We start from the raw sequence: 22,738 nt of genomic DNA on the forward strand, positions 1-22,738 counted from the left end.
TTTGATTTAAATTTTGTCGTTATTAAAAAATATAATTATTGTTAATGTGTTAAAGTAGCGTTCTTCTCTGGCTAACCTGCGCCCCCTACTGCCCAAATTTCATTGGAAACTTGATAGATATTTTCCTTCTGTTCTTATTTATTATAATAATAATAATAATAATAATAATAATAATAATAATAATAATAATAATTCTATATAGTATTATTAGTTAAAATAGACATTATTATACTATATATTATGATCCATATCATCTGGTCATGTACCAACTGCCTTTAAGAGAGCAAGGGTTATCCTCATACTGAAGAAAACCTGCTCTGGATCCCTCAGACATCAGTAGCTACAGACCGGTATCAATTTTTTTTTCTTTTAAAAATTCTCAAGCTCATTGTTTATAATCTGCTGTCTGACTATCTACTGCAGAATAACCTCCATGATCCCAACCAGTCTGGCTTCAAAGCAGTACATTCCACAGAGACTGCCCTTTTAGCGGTCACTGAGAAACTACATGCTGCTAGATCAGCCAGGCTGTCTTCGGCCCTCATCCTCCTCGACCTTTCTGCAGCATCTGACACAGTTAACCACAAGACTCTCTTGTCCCTCAGGAGTCTTGGAATTTATGGAACAGCATGGGAATGATTTGCTTCCTATCTGGATGGTCGCTCATATCAGGTAACATGGAAGGGATTGACATCTGCTCCATGCAGACTTTCTCCTGGTGTCCCACAAGCTCCTCTCCTTTTCTCCCTCTACACTCACTCTCTTGGCAAAGTTATATCCTCACATGGGTTTTCATACCACTGCTATGCCGGTGCCACCTTATTTTCACAACTTATTTTCTCCTTCTCTCCCTCAGATACAATGGCATCTACTCAGATCTCAGCGTGTCTGGTGGACATTTCATCTTGGATGACAGCTCATCAGCTGAAACTCAATCTCAGCAAAACTGAACTGCGGGTCATCCCAGGTGATCCCTTGCCCAGGATCTTGCATTATCTCTGAACAACTCCATGATCTTCCCTTCAGCCACTGCTCGCAACCTTGGGGTAACCATGGACAATCAACTATCCCTTTCCTCTCATGTAGCTAATGTGACATGCTCATGTCGGTTTCTTCTGTACAACATCAGAAGGATTCGACCATTTTTATCCACACAGGCTACTCAAGTGCTTGTTCAGGCTCTGGTTATTTCGAGACTGGACTACTGCAACTCTCCTGGCAGGTCATCCACTGTAAATGAAAAATGCAGCTGAATGACTTGTTTTCAACCTGCCTAAGTTCTCCCACACCACCCCACTGCTGCGTTCTTCCACTGGCTTCCAGTAGCTGCACACATCAGATTCAAAACACTGATGCTGGCCTACAAAGCCAAGAATGGACCAGCACCATCTTACCTCAAAGCTCTTATTACTCCTCACACTGCACCTCGCTCCCTCTGATCCACTAGCACTGCCCGACTGGTCCCATCATCTCTCAGGGTAAAAGGTAGGCATACATCTAGACTCTTCTCTGTTCTGGCACCAAGGTGGTGGAATGAACTTCCCCTAGATGTCCGTACAGCCGAGTTTTCAAACAAGACTGAAGACCTACCTCTTCTTGAAACACTTAAACTAGCTCTTATTTGTTCCTGTTTTATGTATTGTTATATGTTGTATTTACATATTTTAAAAAAAACCAAAAAAACAATAACTTTTTAGGCTAATAGTATCCTAAGTCTGTAACCTATTGAACCAGTGTTAATGTACTAATTGATAGAAACTTTAAAGTACTTTTGTATGTCACTCTGGTTAAGAACATCTGCCAAATGCCAGAAATGTAAATGTAAATATATTGCAACCATAAAACAGCAACACCAGTAATAATGATAATAATAATAATAATAATAATAATAATAATAATAATAAAATATATTTTTTCTTTTTATTCTTTTATAATTGTATTATTTCATTTTATTTTTTTTAATTATTATTAAATAATCCATAAATCGAGTTTCTATGCAGAAACCCCAATCCCAAGATCAGACAATCCCACGTGGGGTCTCGAGCCACGGTGTTAGAACCTGTGCACGCGACAAGGTGGGCGTGTCCTGTTGTTCAAAGAACGGTTTATTTCTATTTAAACTGTCTCCATGGTGATAGCGCGTCACGTGGAACGATTTTAAATCAAACCACAACATTGAGTTGGTGCTTGAGTACGAATAAACAACAGCAATCAAGACCACAGAAAGCGATTAGAGAAGAACAAACACAAAGGACTAAAGAAAGCAACTGGAAAAGAAGAAACCCATGGACTTTAGACGATTTCTCCCGGATGTGACAAATTTTCCTCTCCGCAAGATCGGCTGTGCTGCGGGGCTGCTCGCTGTCTCTGCAGGTGCGGGTTACTTCGTGTACCGCTACTTTCAGAGACGCAGCACAGCTACCGACCACACTCAGCCAGCTCACGGTAGGATGATTTGACTTTAATATCATAGTGTTTTTACAATAAATCATGTTTAAGTTACACTGTGTTACAGTCTAATGTTATCTAGTTAATCAGCGATATCCTTTTCTGCCTCGAATTAGCCTAATGCTAGTTACCGTGCTAGCGAACTCGGCCATAGGAATACAAAATACTAAAATAGCAAAATACTTCACCGGATTGATAACATTGACTTAAGAATTTATTTTATTTCAGAAGTAAAATGTTTACCTTATTGGTCGGTCACTTTTAACAATAATGACCACTGGTTTTAGACAAAATCATGCTTAGTCTAGTGATTAGCTAGCTCTCGCGCACGGACTTTTCGCTAGCTCTCGCGCACGGACTTTTACCTCTTTAAATTTCGGTGTAATTTTTGGCCTAATGTTATTTATCTAGAGAATTTGTCTATGTGTTTCATTATTACACAAATTCCATGTTAAATTAATGTACCTTTTACATGTCATTAATGTCTTTTTGTTACAAATGTCTTATCTGCCTTTAGAATGTAGCTAATCGTGTCATTTCCACAATATCATAGTGAGTATAAAGATAGTTAGATTGCTGAACTCGGTCTCTCTCTCTCTCTCTCTCTCTCTCTCTCTCTCTCTCTCTCCATTTAAGATTACTAAATAAAATAATTAGAAAATGAATCTGCTTGCCATCACTAATCTATCATTTGTGTGTGTGGGAAACACTGGTCTAACATTAGCTACACTGCTAACAAACCTGGCTATATAGCTGGGGAGCTAAATATTGTATTGTGTAGAATAAAACATTAAAATCAGTAGATGGCTAAATATTCTCATTTATTATTAATGCCTGATTTTAATTGAATAGTTAGCTGAATGCTAATGCACTTGAAAACATGGCTACCCGTTTTAAGCTCTCAACACAATACAATATTTCTCCTAGTTTTACCTACTAGTTAATAAACTTGGCTATTGGTTGTAAATGTATGATAGAAAATGTTAGTTGTAATTGAAGTCATTATTCTGAGTCACAGAAAACTCCTTTTTTACAGACTCTGTGGATGTGCTGGGAGAATCACCTGATACTCCCTCTGTCCTCCAGGTAAGTGTCCGCTAAATAGTCCGATTTTAACTACATTTCAAACATTTAGGCTGCTACTAACTGTGTGTGTGTGTGTGTGTGTGTGTCTATGTCTATGTCTATGTCTATGTCTATTAAGGTCGATGAGCCCAAAGTGCTGATTTTTACCGGTGACCCTCACAGTGACACTTCAGCTGTCAGTCTGGTAACCAAACCTACAATTTCTTTACAAAGATGACCGCAGGATTGTCCATGTGACAGAATGTTAGATGTATTAGTATGAAACCGCTAGAATAAGAAACACTGGTGAACTTTTTGCTTTACTTTTCACAGCCTCCCAGTGCTGGTGAGCTGAACAGAGCCTGGTGTGAACTTCAGGTTCAGTCTCCAGACTCCAGCAGCTCCCAGTCTGAGGTACTGTACAGACACACACACACACACACACACACACACGTCTTTACAAGTTTGAATGTTTATTTTTGTTGTTCTCTTTCTAGTCAGTGGAAATCAAGAGAGACCACCTCAGGATATTAAGGGGTCCAGAGAGTCAACCCTGTGAAACCACAGAGACGTACCCCTTGAATCACGAGGTAATCAGTCTTTATTACTCTGATGAAGAGATTTGACAGTAATGAGTATTTTATGTACACTTTTATTTAATAGTTCTTGAGTTTTATCTAATTGTCATTTACAGGAATTCTCTCATGATTGCAACACTGAAGACTCGTCCACTGGCATGCACGTAAGGGATTATTCATTGTGGTGTATTACAATTTTGTTAACTGCAGTGACTAATTGTGTTTGTGTGTGTTAAGGTTGTTGAGGCAAACCTGCAGCTGCAGTCCACTGAACCTCAACAAGACACTTCAACTGTCAGTCTGGTAACCAAACCTACAATTTATTTACAAAGACGACCGTTGGATTGTCCATGTGACAGAATGTTAGATGTGTTAGTATGAAACCACTAGAATGAGAAACACTGGTGAACTTTTTTGCTCTACTTTTCACTTTGCTGCAGCTGAGACACACACACACAAACACACACACACACCTTTACAAGTTGTAATGTTTTGTTTTTCGATTTCTAGTCAGTGGACATTAAGAGCAATATAATATTCTGTTTTTTAATATAAAACTCTTGTGATATGAAGCACTTGTGATCATTTTGTTCTGCTTCAATGTTCACTTTTGTGAATTGGGGTTGTAGATGTTGAGCTTTATCTAAATGTTATTTGCAGGATTTCTCTCAATTTAAGGACACTGAGGACCTTCTTACTGGAACTCAGGTAAGGGCTTATTCATTGTGACATTACAAAATGTTGTTAACTGCAGTGACTAATTTTGTGTGTTTGTGTGTGTTAAGGTCGCTGAGCTGTATGATGAGCCTCTGCCCACCGCTGCTGGTGATGACCCTACAGCTTTCGTCCTGAATGAGTGTAATTCAGAGGAGAGCAGAGAGGATGAGGAGCTACAGCCTGAGAGAAAGAGCCTGGAGGACTTCAACTTCCTCAGTGTGCTTGGAAAGGGTACATACGGGAAGGTGATTTTGTCTGAGCTCAAAGGTACTGATGAGGTGTATGCGCTGAAGTTTATGCAGAAGGACATGATCTGGGAATATGAAAACATCAGCTGCACCTTTATGGAGAGGCGGATCTTGGCTCTGGCCAGTGAACACCCCTACCTGACCCACCTCTACTGTAGCTTCCAGACCAGAGACTCACTGTGCTTCGCAATGGAATTTGTGAATGGCGGGGATCTTGCATTTCACATTTCCTGTTCATGTGGATTTGATGAACCCCGTACCAGATTTTATGCTGCTGAGATCGCCTGTGCCCTCATGTTCCTCCACCGCAATGGGATTATTCACAGAGATCTCAAACCTGGAAACATCCTCCTAGATGCCGATGGCCACTGCAAGCTTGCTGACTTTGGCTTGTGCGCAGAGGGAATACTAGACGGCAAGACTGTGAACACTTTTTGTGGCACACCCAACTACATAGCACCAGAGGTGTTACAGTATTGGGAATACGACACATCGGTGGATTGGTGGGCCCTAGGTGTGATCATGTACGAGATGATGACAGGCTACGCTCCGTTTCATGATCACAACGAGGAGATGATGTTTGAGTCCATCATCAATGCTGAACCGGAATATCCATCAGACCTCAGTAGGAATGCGGTCAACATCCTCAAAGCGTTCCTGAGGAAGAAGCCCATGGATCGTCTCGGCTGTGTGGTGTCCGAGGGCAAGGAGAATGCCATCAAAGCTCACCCTTTCTTCAGTGAGATCAACTGGTCATGGCTGGAACAGAGGAAGATCACTCCTCCGTTTCAACCACAGATTACATCAAAGAGGGACGTCAATAATTTTGATGGCAGATTCACCCGTGAGGAGCCCAAGCTTTCTCATGGGAATCTCTCCTTCTTCATCCAGTCCATCCAAGAGGAGTTTGATGGCTTCTCATTTATTAACCCTAAATATTAACTTTGCTAATCTAATATTAGCTATTATTATTATTATTATTATTATTATTATTATTGTCATACCATTTAAATTTGTCCATTTACATCTACACATATGTATATATTGTATCTTTCTATATATTATAGAGCTGACATATATTATTTATTTATATATTATTTTATTTTTATATACACTTTATATTATATTATATTATATTATATTATATTATATTATATTATATCATATCATATCATATTATATCATATTTTGATGGGCAGCACGGTGGCTTAGTGGTTAGCACTGTTGCCTCACAGCAAGAAGGTCCTGGGTTCAAATCCCGGGGTCGAACAGGCTGGGGCCTTTCTGTGTGGAGTTTGCATGTTCTCCCCGTGCCTGCGTGGGTTTACTCCGGGTACTCCGGTTTCCTCCCACAGTCCAAAGACATGTACATTAGGTTGATTGGTAATTTTAAATTGCCCATAGGAGTGAGTGTGTGTGTGGTTGTTTGTCTGTGTGGCCCTGCGATGGACTGTCCAGGGTGTACCCCTGCCTTTTGCCCTATGTGCGCTGGGATAGGCTCCAGCAGACCCCCGTATTTTATATTTTATATTTCATTTTATATTATATTATATATTAAATTAAATTATTATTTTTATCATTATAATTTACTGTTTATGTTTATATTATTTATACATATTTATATTCATATTTATATACATATATCTATATATATACACCTATTTGCATATGCATATACGAGAACTACTGGTTTTTCACAATTATTTTGTCTTTAATTTCTACTGTTTAATTTTCCCTATTTTTTTCTATATATTTTTAACTAAATCCCTTATTTTTCATGTCCACACACTTTAATTTATACTCTTTTCTTTCTTCAAATGTAGGACAGTCGTTAAAATCACTTCACTACATGTCGTACTGTGTGATTTCGTATGTGATTAATAAAATTTGAATTTGATTTGAATTTGAATATTAATTGATCATTTTAAAGATTAATTTGTACTGTGTTTGTAATTATCAAATAAATAACCTTTTTTCCTCAGAGAAGACTTATCAATTGTTTTGCTTTTGTTCAAACATCCAGATGTTCATCAGCCAGTGTTTTAAAAAACTTTATATAACAAAAAGTCAACACTAATACTCTGTCTGGGGAAAAAAAAAAATCTATTGAACCTATTTTCAACTAATATATATATATATATATATAATCAATTACATTAAAATAAATAATTTCTCAAAATTAATAGAAAGAAATAAGCAGAAATCTGTTTTTGCCTAATAAAATGACCCTTCAATTGCCCAGTGTTTAAAGATGTAAGTATACTTGATAAATACACTTAATAAACTCTACTTCACAATCTGTGTTCTTTATTAAAAACAAGCAGAACATTAAAAATGTGCTTCCACACACAATCATAAAGATGACAGACTTAAAAACAACTTTATAAACAAAAACAGATGAGAACAGCTGTGTAGTGTACTGATAAGAAACAGCATTGTCAGTGACCCCACACACCCCTCACACACACTCCTCACCCTCCTGCCCTCTGGAAAAAGATACAGAAGCATCTGAGCCTCACAACCAGACTGTGTAACAGTTTCTTTCCTCCAGCCATCAGACTCTTCAACACCCAGAACAGAACATTCATATTCAATATATATCTATGTTTACTGGACCACCTTTTTTCAGTGCTGCCAAAACTGTATATTTCGTTGTACATTACACTTTAATGCTGTTTAAATGCTGTTTTTGTACATCACACTTTAATGCTGCTCCCAGCTGCTGCTATCATATGTGTACATGTTCACAAGCCTCCTTTTCTTTGCACACTGGTCCACATAGACTGTATACTGGTCAGTACTCTTTCATTTTATTTCTTACTCTGTTTGCACTAGGTTCCACACTATACACTGTATGTGGCTAGACTAACTTACTTTCTAGTCCTTAGCTCTGTGTTGTTTTATGTAGTTTTGTGTTTTATGTAGCACCATGGTCCTGGAGGAACATTGTTTCAATTCACTATGTACTGCATCTACTATTTATGCTCGAAATGACAATAAAAACTTCTTGACCTGATACCTGATGATACACTGACCTCAGGTAAGTTATTACGCAAATTATGCAGGACAAAAGAAATCACAAGAAAGAAAAATATCCCTGTAGTGTTTAGGAAATAAGTAGATTTGAAATAATGTACATTTTTTGTCCAGCTCTGAAGTATAGCATTCATTTCTACATGTCTGTGTACAGTAGAGCTTTGAGCATTATAAATGTACAAGCTTTAGGACTTGATTGTCAAGATTTTTCACATAAAAGGACTTGCTCAGGTCCATCAGCACACATCTCTTGAATTCTGCACTGATCTGCACTCATAACAGAACAAACACAAGAAAAATACAAACATAAGAAATACAGAAACATGTTAAACACAAGGGTGTAACTTTGGTTTGAGATGTTTAATAATACCAGATGTTATGGATCATTATATATTGTATAATAATGTCTATTTTAACTAATAATACTATATAGTAATAATAATAATAATAATAATAATAATAATAATAATAATAATAATAATTATTATTATTATTATTATTATTATTATTATTAATGTACAATTGCTTGGACAGTATAATGACCACTGAGACAGAACACCACTTTCAAATAACAAATAACATTAATAAAGTTCTATCTTATCTTATGTTATATACTTTGTGTATTTTTTATATATTGTTGGCTGTCTTTTATGTAAAGTATTTTTTATGTCAGTCAATAATATGGCTTATAATTTCATGTCACCTTGTCTTGATATTATCTTTTTCTTTAGCTGCTTTACCTTTGCAGCTGTAACTATGCACATTTCCCCGCTGTGGGCCGAATAAAGACTGATCTTATCTTATCCTATCTTATTTGTTCAGTGGAATGGAGTTCCACCCAGGGAGCCTCACACCCAGTTTTCCAGGATGGGATCCAGCTCCTCTGTGAAACTGAAGAAGATAAATTACTGAAAGTGTATGAATGAATAGAATTATAATGAATTATACTTGTTATAACTTTATTTATTACAGAATACAGTGGTAAAAAGAAAGTATAGCCAATTAATTGTGGATAATTAAGAGATAAGGATGTCCTGGGTGTTTGAGAGAGTCTCAGTGTACTGTCCTAAAAGATTTGCTAGATAACAGAAAACGTTTAGAAAAATTGCCCCAGATTACTTAATGCCATCTCATCGACTCACCAGCAGATGGAGCAAAGGGATTGTTGGATTTGTTTTACAATTTCTCTGACAGTTAGTGACATGCATTTCTGAGTAAGTATATATTGATATATCAGTGTAAGTAAATAAGTGCATTAAAGTGTATGTGTTAACAATAAGAACAATACAATAATAGTAATGATTTTATTATTACAATAATTAATAACGATAACCAACATAAAACAACAAGAAGAAGAAGAACAAAACATTTCCCGCATCCTCCGGAGAGAAAGAGCTCCTCCTGACCACACTCATCCTCCTCAAGGTGGGAGGAGCTTTATCCTACCACGTGACTTTAATGTCTCACTGATTTTACAATAAATCCAGTGTTACAGTCTAATGTTATGGATCTCACAAGCGACCTCATCTACTGCTGACCATTAGCCTAATGCTAGTTATCGTGCTAGCGACCTAGGCTACTGCTTTAAATTGTACAATAAAATCCTTAAGCGTGGTCAAGAATTCATTTTATTTCCACAATGAAATATTTACCCTGTTAGTAGGTCACTTTTAACAACCCTGACTACTGGTTTTACACTAAATCATGTTTAGACTACTGACTACACCAATCAGGCATAACATTATGACCACTGACAGGTGAAGTGAATAACACTGATTATCTCCTCATCATGGCACCTGATAGTGGGTGGGATATATTAGGCAGCAAGTAAACATTTTTTTCTCAAAGTTGATGTGTCAGAAGCAGGAAAAAATGGACAAGCGTAAGGATTTGAGCGAGTTTAACAAGGGCCAAATTGTGATAGCTAGACGAGTGGATCAGAGCATCTCCAAAACTGCAGCTCTTGTGGGGTGTTCCCGGTCTGCAATGGTCAGTATCTATCAAAAGTGGTCCAAGGAAGGAACAGTGGTGAACCAGCGTCAGGGTCATGGGCGGCCAAGGCTCAGTGATGCACGTGGGGAGTGAAGGCTGGCCCATGTGAGCCGATCCAATAGACGAGCTACTGTTGATCAGATTGCTGAAGACGTTAATGTTGGTTCTGATAGAAAGATGTCAGAATACACAGTGCATCACAGTTTGTTGCACCATAGCCGCAGACCAGTCAGGGTTCCCACGCTGACCCCTGCACAACAATGGGCACGTGAGCATCAGAACTGGACCACGTAGCAATAAAAGAAGGTGGCCTAGTCTGATGAATCATGTTTTCTTTTACATCATGTGGATGGCCGGATGCGTGTGCGTCACTTACCTGGGGAACACATGGCACTAGGATGCACTATAGGAAGAAGGCAAGCCGGTGGAGGCAGTGTCATAAAGTTATGTCCAATCTACCTAGTTAGTTATGTTATCAACCTAGGGAACTTCACCAATCATTACATTTACTCAATATCATAGTGAGTATGAAGGTATTTGGCTTGCTGAACTCAGTTTTAATAATTATACAGTATAATATTTTATATAGATTTGGGTGGTGTACAGGGGCAGGAGGTTTTAGAGTTTAATCAGGTCACACGTACAGTGAATTTACACAATCTGACGGCAACAATTTTTCTGTTTCTTCACAAGTTAACCAATTATCAAACTCACTGGTTTATTAACTTTTAAGCATTAATAGGAAAGTTTGATATTGTGTAATTGAAGAGTCATAATTCTGAGTCACATAAAAAATAATCTATTTCAAAGCCTGTGTATGTACTGGTGGAATCAATAGATACTCCCTCTGTCCTCCAGGTTAAATAGTAATATTTTAACTTCATTTGAAACCTGGAGGCCACTTTTGTCTAAGTGTGTGTGTGTGTGTGTGTGCACGGTAAGGCTGTTGATTCAATCCTGCAGGTGCTGACCCCCGAACCTCACTACAAACTATCAGCTGTCATTCAGGTAAACAAATCATTAATTTATTTACTAAAGCTAATTAATGGATTTTACAAGGTTGTTATAACTAAAGAATGTTATAATAAATCTGCTACGATAAGAAGCATTTATGATCTTCATGCTCTACATTTCACAGCCGCTCGATGCTGGTGAGCCGGACAGTGCCTGCCGTGATGACCAGTGTGTGTCTGCAGACTCCTTCCTCTCCCAGTCCGGGGTATTCTACAGTGCTGCGGCTGAGATACAAACACACAAACATCCTTCTTTACAAGGTCTAATGTTTAGTTTTGTTTCTCTGTTTCTAGCCAGTGGACATTAGGAGAGCCACCTTTGGAATGATGGGGGGTCCAGAGAGTCAGCTCTTCTGGTTTGAAACCACAGAGACACACTGCTTGACTCGCGAGGTAAACACAGTCTTTATTACTCTGATGAAGAAAATCAACATTTTTGACATGATTTTTAGAAGAGCACTTTGGTGAAATGTGGGTATAGATCTTGAGTTTCATCTAACTGTCATTTGTAGGATTTCCCTTATTATACCAGTGATGAGGAGAGTTTCACTGGCAGTCAGGTAAGGGATTATTTATTGTGGCATCGTAAAATGTTGTTAATTGCAGTGTCTAGTTGTGTTTGAGTGTTTTAAGTTTGTTGAGCCAAACATTCAGCTGCTGCCCACAGAACACCACCAAGACCCTTCACCTGTTCTTCTGGTAACCAAAGCTTTCATTTATTTACTAAAGCTGATCACTGGGTTTTACAAGGTTATTTTTACTGTAAGCAAACTGCTATGATCAGAAGCACTCACGATCTTCCTGCTCTACTTTTCACAGCCGCTCAGTGCTGGTGATCTGATCAGTGCTTGCTATAATATTCAGTTCCTCTCTGCAGATGCCTCCATCTCCCAGTCTGGGGTATTCTACAGTGCTGCAGCTGAGATACAAACACACAAACATCCTTCTTTACAAGGTCTAATGTTTAGTTTTGTTTCTCTATTTCCAGTCAGTGGACATCAAGACATACTTCCTGGGGATGACAAGGGGCCCACAGAGTCGTTTTTGATGGTTTAAAAGCACCAAGACATGCAGCTTGAACCGCATGGTAATCACAGACTTAATTACTCTGAGGAAGAGAATTGACCTTGATGATTATTAGATGCACTCGTTTGTGAAACAGATCTTGAGCTTTTTGTCATTTGCAGGGATTCCCTTATCAAACCACCATAGAGGATTATTTCACTGGCATACAGGTAAGGGATTATTCGTTGTAGCATCACAAAACTCTTGTTAATTGTAGTGACTAATTGTGTTCACTTTAATTTGTTCTCTTAAGGCTGAATCTGGGAGGGTTACCGAATTCATCTCCTGTAACTGAGTGGAGACATCTTTCATTGTGCCACATTATTTTGTGGTAAATTTATTGCACGTCATGAAGTGTATGTTGTAGTTAGTAACTTTTGGAATTGGACCACCACTACAACTTCCTGGATGTTTTTTATGAGCTGATTTTCTTCAGCTACTTTATAAATGGCTCAACACCTCAGCCAGTAAGTGTCTTATCAGGAGATTTATAAGAAATGCTTGGATTGAGTTTCAGAACATGGTCTATTTGATCTCATTTTCTTTTTCCATATTTTTTAACCCTGATAAGACATGACATTAATGAAGCTTGTCTTTCTTTCTAATAGTTTATGGGAGGACTCTTGGAGCGCCTGGTTGAGCTCATCAGCATGTGGGATGTGGACGTGTGGGAGCCTGCAGCAGAGCTGTACTTCACAGTGCTTATTGTAAGTGTTCCAATATCTTCTGATTCCATGATACACAAATTCTCAGGATTGTATCTTAAACTCAGTGACACTATGTTGTATGTGTGTGTAATTTATCAATAGGATCACCTTACACAGCTTGCTGAAGTTCTCTTCTCTCAGCCTCTGGAGCTCTACAGTGACCCAGCAGCCTTAGCCACAGCAGTTCAGCATCTCCTCAAGCAGCAAGTCCAGCAGATGATGGACATTTTGGAGAAGGTCTTTCCCTTTAGCCACTTCATCTTTTCTTCCTTTGTTTCATTTCATGTACTTTTCTTTCACTTTTTCCTACATTGCTCAGGCTCTTCACACGTAAGTATAAATTAATTTTTTTCTGTTTTTGATTCATATTTTAAAACTCTCTTTTCTTTCCTACAGGTTTGTACAGTTAAGCCCCAGAACTGAGGAGCGGCTTAACCCTGTTACTTAAGATCCCTTATCCCTTAATGATCATCCCTTATTAATCTATCCGTCTATTCCTATCCAATCCCCCTATTCCCATCAATAACCTATAGATAATAAATAGATAAATAGAATTGTTTATGAATAATCTTATAGTTGTGTAGTGCCTATAGACTTAAATAAATGTTTATATTTGTTCCTATTACAGTCTCTATCTGATTATTTTTACTCATCAGTATATCCATATAATTAGTCCTTTACACAACACAAAATTCATTTTTAACAACATTTAAATTTTAGAATGTAATAATGATGATGATTTCTCTGTCCTTGCCAACTGCATTATTCCATGTGTTTAAAGTCATCCATGTTCTAAATTTTCTGTCCTTTTGGGTAAAGAACTAGTATTTCCTTTTATCACCAAACTGCATAATGCAGACCTCTAAATTTATCCCTGTATAACTGTCTGTTAGACACATTTCATCAGAATACATCTGTCCAATAACCACAAAGAAATAAAAAGGGACATTCTTTACTTTTGCTTCATGCTTGATTTACTATTATTACAGCTCCAGGCTTGATATAAGGTTTTGTATAAAAAAAGAGAGATTTTGTAATTGACAACTGAAATACCTTCAGAGGACGTTGTATTATATAAAGCTGCTGTTTGTTTGTTCTGCTATTTACTTCCCAAAAGTCCATGCCAATTTCCTGTAACCTTCTTCTACATTCTCTCACATGCTAAAGTAATTAGATCAGTAGCTATATATATAATGTAGTTATACAAATAAGTAGCTATGTATAACGTAGTTGATATTCTCCAGCCGGCAATTACTTCTCATTGAAATTAAAACAAAGGTTAAGGATGAAGTCCTGTTAGACAAAGTAAGAGCTGCAAACAAGAACAAACACAGTAAAACACACAAGCCTGATACACTGATGGACAAGGTGGACCAAGGAATCAAAGCTATATGTGAGCCTGTCAAACATCTCACCACTCAAATTACAAGCATCCATCAGACTCCTGGGTCCCCACAGTGAATATGAGTGAGCAGCGAAACTGGAAACCCTGACTACAGCCTAGGGCTGCACAGAGGAAACAGTGTGAACCCTGGAACCCACCTGTGGACCTGACTCATCTGTCCAGAGAACCAAGATCAGCAGATACAGCAGATGATCAGAAAGGAAGGTGAGGTCTTTGCAAAGGATGATTGGAATACAGGGTGCATTAAAGATCTGGAGATGAACATACTGTTACAACCTAAGCCTTGTGTGATTAGTGTTTTAAGTTTGTTTTTCTCTGTGTGTTGATTTGGATTATTTTTCTATTTTTCTATTTAAGCTCCACCCCTTCGCACCTGAAACCTGTTTGGTGCTGGTGTTCTGTGCTTAAATGAGACGAGGAACATAGAATAGAGGCTGTGCTGAGTTTGTACTGCTGCTACTAGCCGTGTGGTCACCACGGCCACGGTTTTTAAGCTCTGTTATGAGCGTGCACTTGATGAGAAGCTGTATGTATGTACACAAAGTATATCTGAATACTTTGTGTACACGCAATAGATTTTTTTTCTAATTATGATTATAGCTTTTATGTAGGATAAAAAACATATTATAAGTTCTATTCCTGTGGTCCTTCATTTGTCATTGTGATTACAGTTGTTAGTAAATAAAACCTTGTGTGATGTAGATGTATGTAGCAAATCATGTTAAAAAATTTTTATCTTCTATCTTGGGATTATTTTCCCAGCTGTATGCTGACACAATCAGAGGTGGTTAAATGAGCTCATACAGAGAATCCTTGTCTACATAGGGGATATAGTAAAGCAGTTAATATAGGAGTTTGTGGAGTGAAAGTGGGAAACTTTACATCTCCGTGTCCATTCTTGCACCAACCGTCACCGCCTGTCAGGCTGTCACTGTGTGGGCACATCATTTTACACGTAGGAAACTTGGCAGGTGGTTGAACAGATTTGATCAGATTTCAACACAACACTAACAGCTCATACTGGGCAAGTATAGAAAGAAAATGTGCTTTAGATTGAAAAACTCCTCTTTTATAGTAGGGTTTACACTTAATTGCATTTGGGTTACATTTAAATTTACATCCTAAAAACCCTGAAGTGAAATATGAAATTGGCAAAAAAAAATGGTGGGATGAGTTGTAACTGTTGGCTATTGAAACTATTGAAAAATTCACGGGACATGCTGCCAAAATTAATCATAAAACTGGGAAACTGTAACGTGCGGGTGCCCCGGACCTCCGTGGTGGTGATTGTGCCTGCACGCCATGGAGATTCGTGGGATTCAGACAAGCTCTGCTTTATTAACATAAACACAAGACATGGGGAAGACGAACCTCATAACTAAGACATGATAACAGAAACCTGACTAAGACATCAAACACAGAACAACAGCCGACAAGGACAGGTACAAAAGGATCTCTATATATAAGGCTAAACATTAAGGCTAATAGGGAACAGGTGAAACAGTGGGAACGAGAACAATAGGAAAGGCGCGGCACAAAATAAACACAATAAAGCAGACCATAGAATCACCTGCCAGCACCCTCTCCAGGCCTGGCAGGGAACTGTCCAGCTGTTCCTATCCCAGAAACAAATGGGGTCCTTTCAATTAAGTTCTTTATTAAGTCTTTATTTATTACATACATTAACTCATTAATTTCATTAAGTGAAATTCCTTTCTTTACATATCCAACCTTGTTAGGAAGTTGTGGTCAAAGGGCAGAACAGTTGCAGCTCTGTTGTCTAACAGAGCCTTTGTGTAGTCTGAAAATAAGCCAGAGATTAGAATTGTAACTGTAAAAAGAACCAAAATGCATCTCACATACCATAGGTTTTCAAGTAGGTTGAAATCTGGTGGAAATAATATAATAATCATACATTAAAGATGAAAACTGTTAGTTTGCCCATAAAGAAATCTAACACTTGTGCACCAGCAATTAGGTTGTGCCAGTGACGGTCTAATGCTAATCATTTTGCTAGTATATGAAGCTACATCCATGTGTAACATAATGGCAATAAAGAAAAAAGAAAAAAAAAATTGTATGGGGCTCCCTTGTCACGTCTGGACGCCCCCACCCTGTGGGGGGCTCGAACCTGGACCTCCGTGGTGGCGCATGTGCCGGCACGCCATGGAGACAGACCCATACGCAAGATTCCACGAAGTACAGCTTTATTGACATAGACAGACATGGGGAAGACTAACCTAGACATAAACATAAACAAAAACCTGAACATGAACTTGGCCATGACTCTAATGAAACACAGAACATTCAACAATGACTAACAACAACAGGTACACAAGGATCCCTGTTTATAGGGCTACACATTAAGGTTAATTGGGAACAGGTAACACAACAGGGTAAGAGAACATTGGGGAAAGCGTGGCACAAAATACAAACAAAGAAGCAGGCTAACTATCCAGCTGTTCCTGATATCCCTACAGACCCTAGAAATGACTTTAATAGCTTCTTGTGCTTTTTGTGCCAAAAACTACTTGAAATGGTGAAATTGCAAGCATAGAATACTTCTATTAAACCCCTACCAGTGAAGACATGTGTAATTAGGCTATGAGAGCTCTACTCACGCTCCACACTCATGAACTGAAGAGGGCTTTTTCTGAATGTGCGTTATGTGTGTGATGACATCACATGACACGTCTTGACACAACACGTAGAAAACCTGCTGTAACTTTGAAAAACTGCAAGCTTTTCTGAATTCTGTCATTTGCTTGATTTTGTGTTTATTTCTGCCATCGCAAAATTTCAAATGCCTTTAAAACTTGTATAATGGACATTAATGGACACTAATAATAAATGGCTCAATTGTTTAAGGAGTCTTCAGGACAGAGGAGTTTGCACTTTTCTGGTTTTTCTGTAATATTTTCTGTTGGCTTATTGACCTCAAGAGAGAGAAAAAACAGAGTTTGGTGACGATTGTTTATGGCTTTTATCTAACTTGTCTCGTAGCCGTTCCACACATCAAATGAAAAAATCTCTATCTCACCCATGGGCGTCGCTAAGCCATTTTTAGGGGGGCTTTAGCCCCCAAACATTTCTACTCAGCCCCCTTAAAAATTATGCGATTCTCCATAAACTGTACACAAATTGGTGATCGCCTCAGTCCCCTTTAAATTTCATATGAAAACAGCAGCAGACTTCGGCTCCTCCCCATCTTTCAGCACGTTCTTCAGCAGAAGAACAGACCGCGGCATCGCAGAGCAAGGATCAGAGGACAAGTGAGTGTGTGTGTGTGTGTGTGTGTGTGTGTGTGTGTGTGTGTGTGTGTGAGTGAGTGTGAGTATGTGAGTGAGTGAGAGAGAGAGATCAGGAAGATCTTTGGCTTGTTCAGTTCTCAAATGTTATACACACCTACGCCATACAGTGGAATGCTGCAATAAGTTTACCACTATACCCTGTTAGTCAAACTTTTATTTTAATTAATTAATTAATTATTTTTAACTATTATACCCACATTACACCCCCCTTAAAAGAAAATCCTAGAATCGTCCCTGATCTCACCTAATTTATTTGCACACATCTGTTTCAGGATTACTGTTAAACTGTTGGAAAAAGTTTACCACAAAGCACACTGTCACACCCCTGAGGTCCAACACAAGCATTTAACATTTCTTTTGATTTATGTGGGAGTGTGTGTTGTTGTATGTCTGGGGTTAAATAATAAAATGTGTTTCTTTGCCCTCTGCTTGTTGAGCTATGGTCTGTTTAGCTATGGTCTCCCTTAGAGACGAGGCTGAAATGCACTTAGACCTCTCACTTCATTGTGCTTACTCTCAATTTATCCTTCTCAGTACTTACTCTCACTACTTCATTTCTTCATTTCTTTTTTTTATAAACTTGTCTTGTTTACTTATAGTTTACTTCTTTGCCTTCTCAAATTGTCTTCCCCAAAGTCTGAACCATTTCTTACAGTAGAGGGCTATTCCAAAGTAAGAGATATAAGTGAAATAAGAGAGAAAAGTGATTTATGTTCAGTTATGTGTGTGTGTGAATTTTCTTTGGCCCTGGTCTGATTTAAGCCCCTATCCAGTGACCTGCTCTAAATCACTCCTCAAAAAAAATCAATAGAGCTACAGACTGCATTGATACACAGCAAGGCAGCACCACAATTCTGTTTACCAGTGTGCAAAAAAAAGTGATAGTTCATCCTCATCTTCAACTTTGGTAAAACTATGAGGTGATACACCCGAAACATTATTCACTTGGTCAACATCAAAAGCATGAAAATGCTCCTCTCCATTTCTGATACACAAAAAAACACTTCATTTCTCAGAAAGATACAGACAATCTTACTGAACACTGGCATCTCATGTACAAAATCAGTGCAAACAACAAGACCTGTGTGATACTCAATACCATGAAGTTTAACCCATTTCGTGACACTTATTTCACTTGACATTTCAATTTGAAAATGTTCCAAAATCACATCACTATTTTCAACATCACTCAGTATTTTTGATTTGACAGACCCAGAATCAATACCAGTCGCAGACAGTGGCTCACAGTCTCTGCTCTAATTCATCACTCCAGAGAACACATCTTCACTGCTCTAGAGTCCAGTGGCAGCGTGCTTCCCATCACTGCATCCGACGCGTTGCATTGCACTTGGTGACGAAAGGCTCGGATGCAGCCATGAAAATCCATTCCGTGAAGCTCTCTACACACTGATCTTGAGCTAATCTGAAGGTCACGCAGCGTTTGGAGGTCTGAAGCTATTGACTCTGCAGAAAGTTGCTCACTTCTGTGCACTGTGCCCCTCATTTGCTTTTCTAATAAATTTGTTATTGATGGCCAGTATATGTATGTACTTCACATTCAATATAATAAGTGGTATCAGTATCATTAAAATTGTGACAAAAAAGTATCAGTATCACGTTAAAAAATTGTGGTATTGCCCATTCCTACCAGGAAACATGGCTGAGCTTTACTACTCCCAGAGTAGGTTCTACCTAGAGGCTTCTGTTCAAAGAACCTACTGTACACACCAGTACTGTAGGAGACAGACTTTATCCTGCGTGGCTGGCGGAGCCTGGCTCTCTGCTGTGTCCTGCTGCTGGAGGGTGAAAGACTTAGCGGCGCTCCTGATTGGCCTGCCGCATTTTGGCGCGCTTTCTTCCGCTCCACCTTGCTCTCTAATTTAGTGGCGCTGGCCATGGTGTTGATCCTCCGCAGCGCTACGACAGAACCGCTATCCGAGGTGCTGAACCGCTGCTGTTTGTGTTTCGGAGGGAGAGAGAGGGGGTGAGGAGCAGGTTTCTCTTCCATGCGTGCGGCGTTGTGTGTGCCGTCGTCACAGTATAAATAATTCAATGACAAACACTTGAAAGAGGTTGTGAGGAAATGTGCAGAGCAAATCAATGTAGGAAATTCATCCCACCGTTATTAAAGTACATGTAATTTAATTGTATTAGGAAATTTTTATTTCCACTTTAGGGTTCTTTGCTTTAAAGATCAACAACAACAAAATCCCTATAGATTTTTTGTTTTAAGGCACAATGCCCATACCACTACTGATGAACACAATAGCGGTGTTGACTTGGCCTCCTGATTCCCCAGATCTCAATCCAATCGAGCATCTGTGGGTCAGATCCATGGAGGCCCCACCTCGCAACATACAGGACTTAAAGGATATGCTGCTAACATCTTGGTGCCAGATACCACAGCACACCTTCAGGGATCTAGAGAAGTCCATGCCTCAACAGGTCAGGTCTGTTTTGGTAGCAAAAGGGGGACCAACACAATATTAGGCAGGTGGTCATAATGTTATGTCTGATTGGTGCAAGAATAAATTAAGTAGCTACCAGAATAAATTAAGATTATTGGAAGTGTAAGGATCTGAGCAAATTGACATGGGCCAGATTGTAATGGCTAGATGTTTTGGTCAGAGCATCTCCAGAAGGTGTTGATTTGGCCTTCAAATTCCTCAGATCTCAATCCAACAGACCATCTGTGGGCTGTGCTAGACAAACAAGTCTGATTCATTGAGGCCCCACCTCCCACCTTACAAGACTTAAAGGATCTGCTAATGTCTTGGTTCCAGATGCCACAGCACACCTTCAGAGGTCTTGTGGAGTCCATGGTTCGAGGGGTCAGAGCTGTTTTTGGTGGAGGATCTACAGAGTATGCTAAATATGTGTATAATATGTGTCATGACAAATTTATGACCTCATGAAAAATCTAAATAAAGTACATGTAATTTCCTGCTTGCTGTTGACCACAAAAGGTGCCTTCAAGTCTTTTTGAAAATATTATAATTATGAGGTGAAAACACATGTAATTATAACATGGGCTCTTTAGAATGTTGAGATGTGCAAATAATAACAATAACAATAATAATAATAATAATAACAATAACAAAGATCTCTCCTGTGTCACTTCCTGTGTTTGAAGCGCTTACCATGAGTTTCTTGCCTGTGTCGGTGTTTTATTCTTAGTTTATACCATCTAATTTTCTCTTTTGCCTGAATAATTTACGCTGTCAAGTTCAGTTTTCAAAATTTTTCGTTGCATATTGCAGTTAATTGTTCTTTTTTTGGGGGAGAAACTTTGTTTTTTTGGTCTTCAAAAAGCAATAGGAGGAAACCCACTTCAGAGATCTTCAATTTTAAGGCTAAGTTTACTTAAAGGGATGTAATCATAAAGTATGGCTAACTTTCAGCTTGTACAGTGTGTGAGCTGCAGGATGTTTATTAATTTTATTTGTAATAAGTGTATGCTAGTTAGCTCTCTGATGGAGCATAAATTAGCTTCAGAGGTGCGCATCCAGACACTAGAGAGGGTTAGTAATAGTGGGAGTAGTGTAGTGTCTGTAGGGGGAAGTCTGGATGCCTTAGGTGGAGTTAGTAACCCCCCCAACTCCAGCATTAGAGCCCTCACAGCGGGGCGAATGGGTGACAACTCGGCGGCATAGTCGAAAAGCCAAGGCTAACGCTAAGGCTCGCCCAAGTCCAACATGATTGCTCTCCTCAGTGAAGCACCCACTGAGAAACCTGAAAGAGCTCTGGTTATAGGAGACTTGATCTTAAGGCATATGAAATTAGCTAGGTCTTTAGGGGCTCCAGCAGCACAGGTTAGGTGTATTCTGGGAGCCAGGGTGCCGGACATAGCAGGTTATCTTAGGGTCCTAGGCAAGCATAGGTTCTCGAAGATAGTTTTTCATGAAGGAGCTAACAACATACGCCTTCATCTGTCTGAGGTTACTAAGAGTAATATTGTAAAGGTGTATAATTTAGCGAAGACAATGTCCGATGCAGTAATATGCTCTGGCCCCATCCCAATGTGGCGTGGCAATGTAGCTTACATCAGGTTATGGTCCCTGGACTGCTGGATGTACAGGTGGTGCTCCGAAAACAATGTGGGCTTCATAGATCATTGGCGCTCGTTTGAGGGCAAGACTGGCCTGTTAGGACGGGATGGTGTCCATCTCACTCGGGAAAGTGCTGCTCTCATTTCCTGCAGCATAACACATAGTCTTAGAAACCAGGGTTCACAACACTGAGACTGTGTCAGTTCCCCGAGCCAAACAGAAATGTTTTAACAATCAGAAAATTTGTTTTAGTAACCTGATGAACTAGATCAAAAACTAGATCATAGTGAAGGCACAACCAGCACCCTTGTATAAGTAATATAAGATCTCTTTCATCTAAAGCACTTATTAATGAATTGATTACTGATCAGGAGTTTAGTGTTCTATGTTTAACAGAAACATGGATTAAACCAAACGAGTATGTAGCATTAAATGAAGCTTGTCCACCTGGTTATAGCTATATACATCAACCACGTCTAACAGGCAGGGGGGGAGGTGTCGCACTCTGGATCTTATTCTAACATTCGGCTTAAACATAGAAAACAGTCACTCTTCCACAGTGGGAAGCTATCTCAGATCACTCTCTTGTTTCATTTTAAACGTGTCTTAGACATGAGAAGCGCAATTTGCCATGTCACTGTATTAAGCAAACATTTACATATGCTACTGCAAAGAGATCTACCAATAGTCTCCCAGAATTATCATGCATGATTGGTTGGCTTATCAGTAATGAAGGTAATTATTAAAACACGCACACACCTGCGCACAAGCACATACACACACACACACACACACACACACACACACACTGGAAAGCTGCCTAATCACAGGTAGGTGGCACCTGCTCCCAGTAGATCCCTCCACAAACTGGACAATACATCTTTGATATTTCTAGTATATCATATGGGAATTGTAATAACACAAGAATACTTTATCTTGATAGTTTCTCTATTTTTATAATCAGCTTAAAAATATGTTATTATTATTTATATTTTTGTATCTTGAACAGATTGAAAATTTATTATTATTATTACTATTATTAATGTACAATTGCTTGGACAATATAATGCCCACTGAGACAGAACACCGCTTTCAAATAACAAA

The 22,738-nt window shown here is 38.8% G+C and overlaps 1 protein-coding gene across 1 annotated transcript; it reads left to right on the forward strand.

Annotated features, from left to right (window-relative positions):
• Nucleotides 1-2,285: 2,285 nt before the first annotated feature.
• Nucleotides 2,286-5,998, forward strand: LOC131342001 (protein kinase C epsilon type-like). The gene is made up of 3 exons (XM_058372707.1): nucleotides 2,286-2,445; nucleotides 2,531-2,622; nucleotides 4,961-5,998. The coding sequence occupies exons 1-3, from the start codon at nucleotides 2,286-2,288 to the stop codon at nucleotides 5,996-5,998; spliced, it is 1,290 nt and encodes a 429-aa protein (XP_058228690.1).
• Nucleotides 5,999-22,738: the final 16,740 nt, after the last annotated feature.

The sequence above is a fragment of the Hemibagrus wyckioides genome, linkage group LG20 (genome assembly GCF_019097595.1).
Source record: "Hemibagrus wyckioides isolate EC202008001 linkage group LG20, SWU_Hwy_1.0, whole genome shotgun sequence".
Lineage (NCBI taxonomy): Eukaryota > Metazoa > Chordata > Actinopteri > Siluriformes > Bagridae > Hemibagrus > Hemibagrus wyckioides.

Excerpts from the sequence above, each read along its gene's own strand:
- LOC131342001 (XM_058372707.1), top strand. The coding sequence starts at position 2,286 with ATGGACTTTAGACGATTTCTCCCGGATGTGACAAATTTTCCTCTCCGC. Across the intron at positions 2,446-2,530 it reads CCACACTCAGCCAGCTCACG|TTAATCAGCGATATCCTTTT; the intron begins GTAGGATGATTT and ends AATGTTATCTAG. Across the intron at positions 2,623-4,960 it reads GAATACAAAATACTAAAATA|GAGAGCAGAGAGGATGAGGA; the intron begins GCAAAATACTTC and ends TGTAATTCAGAG.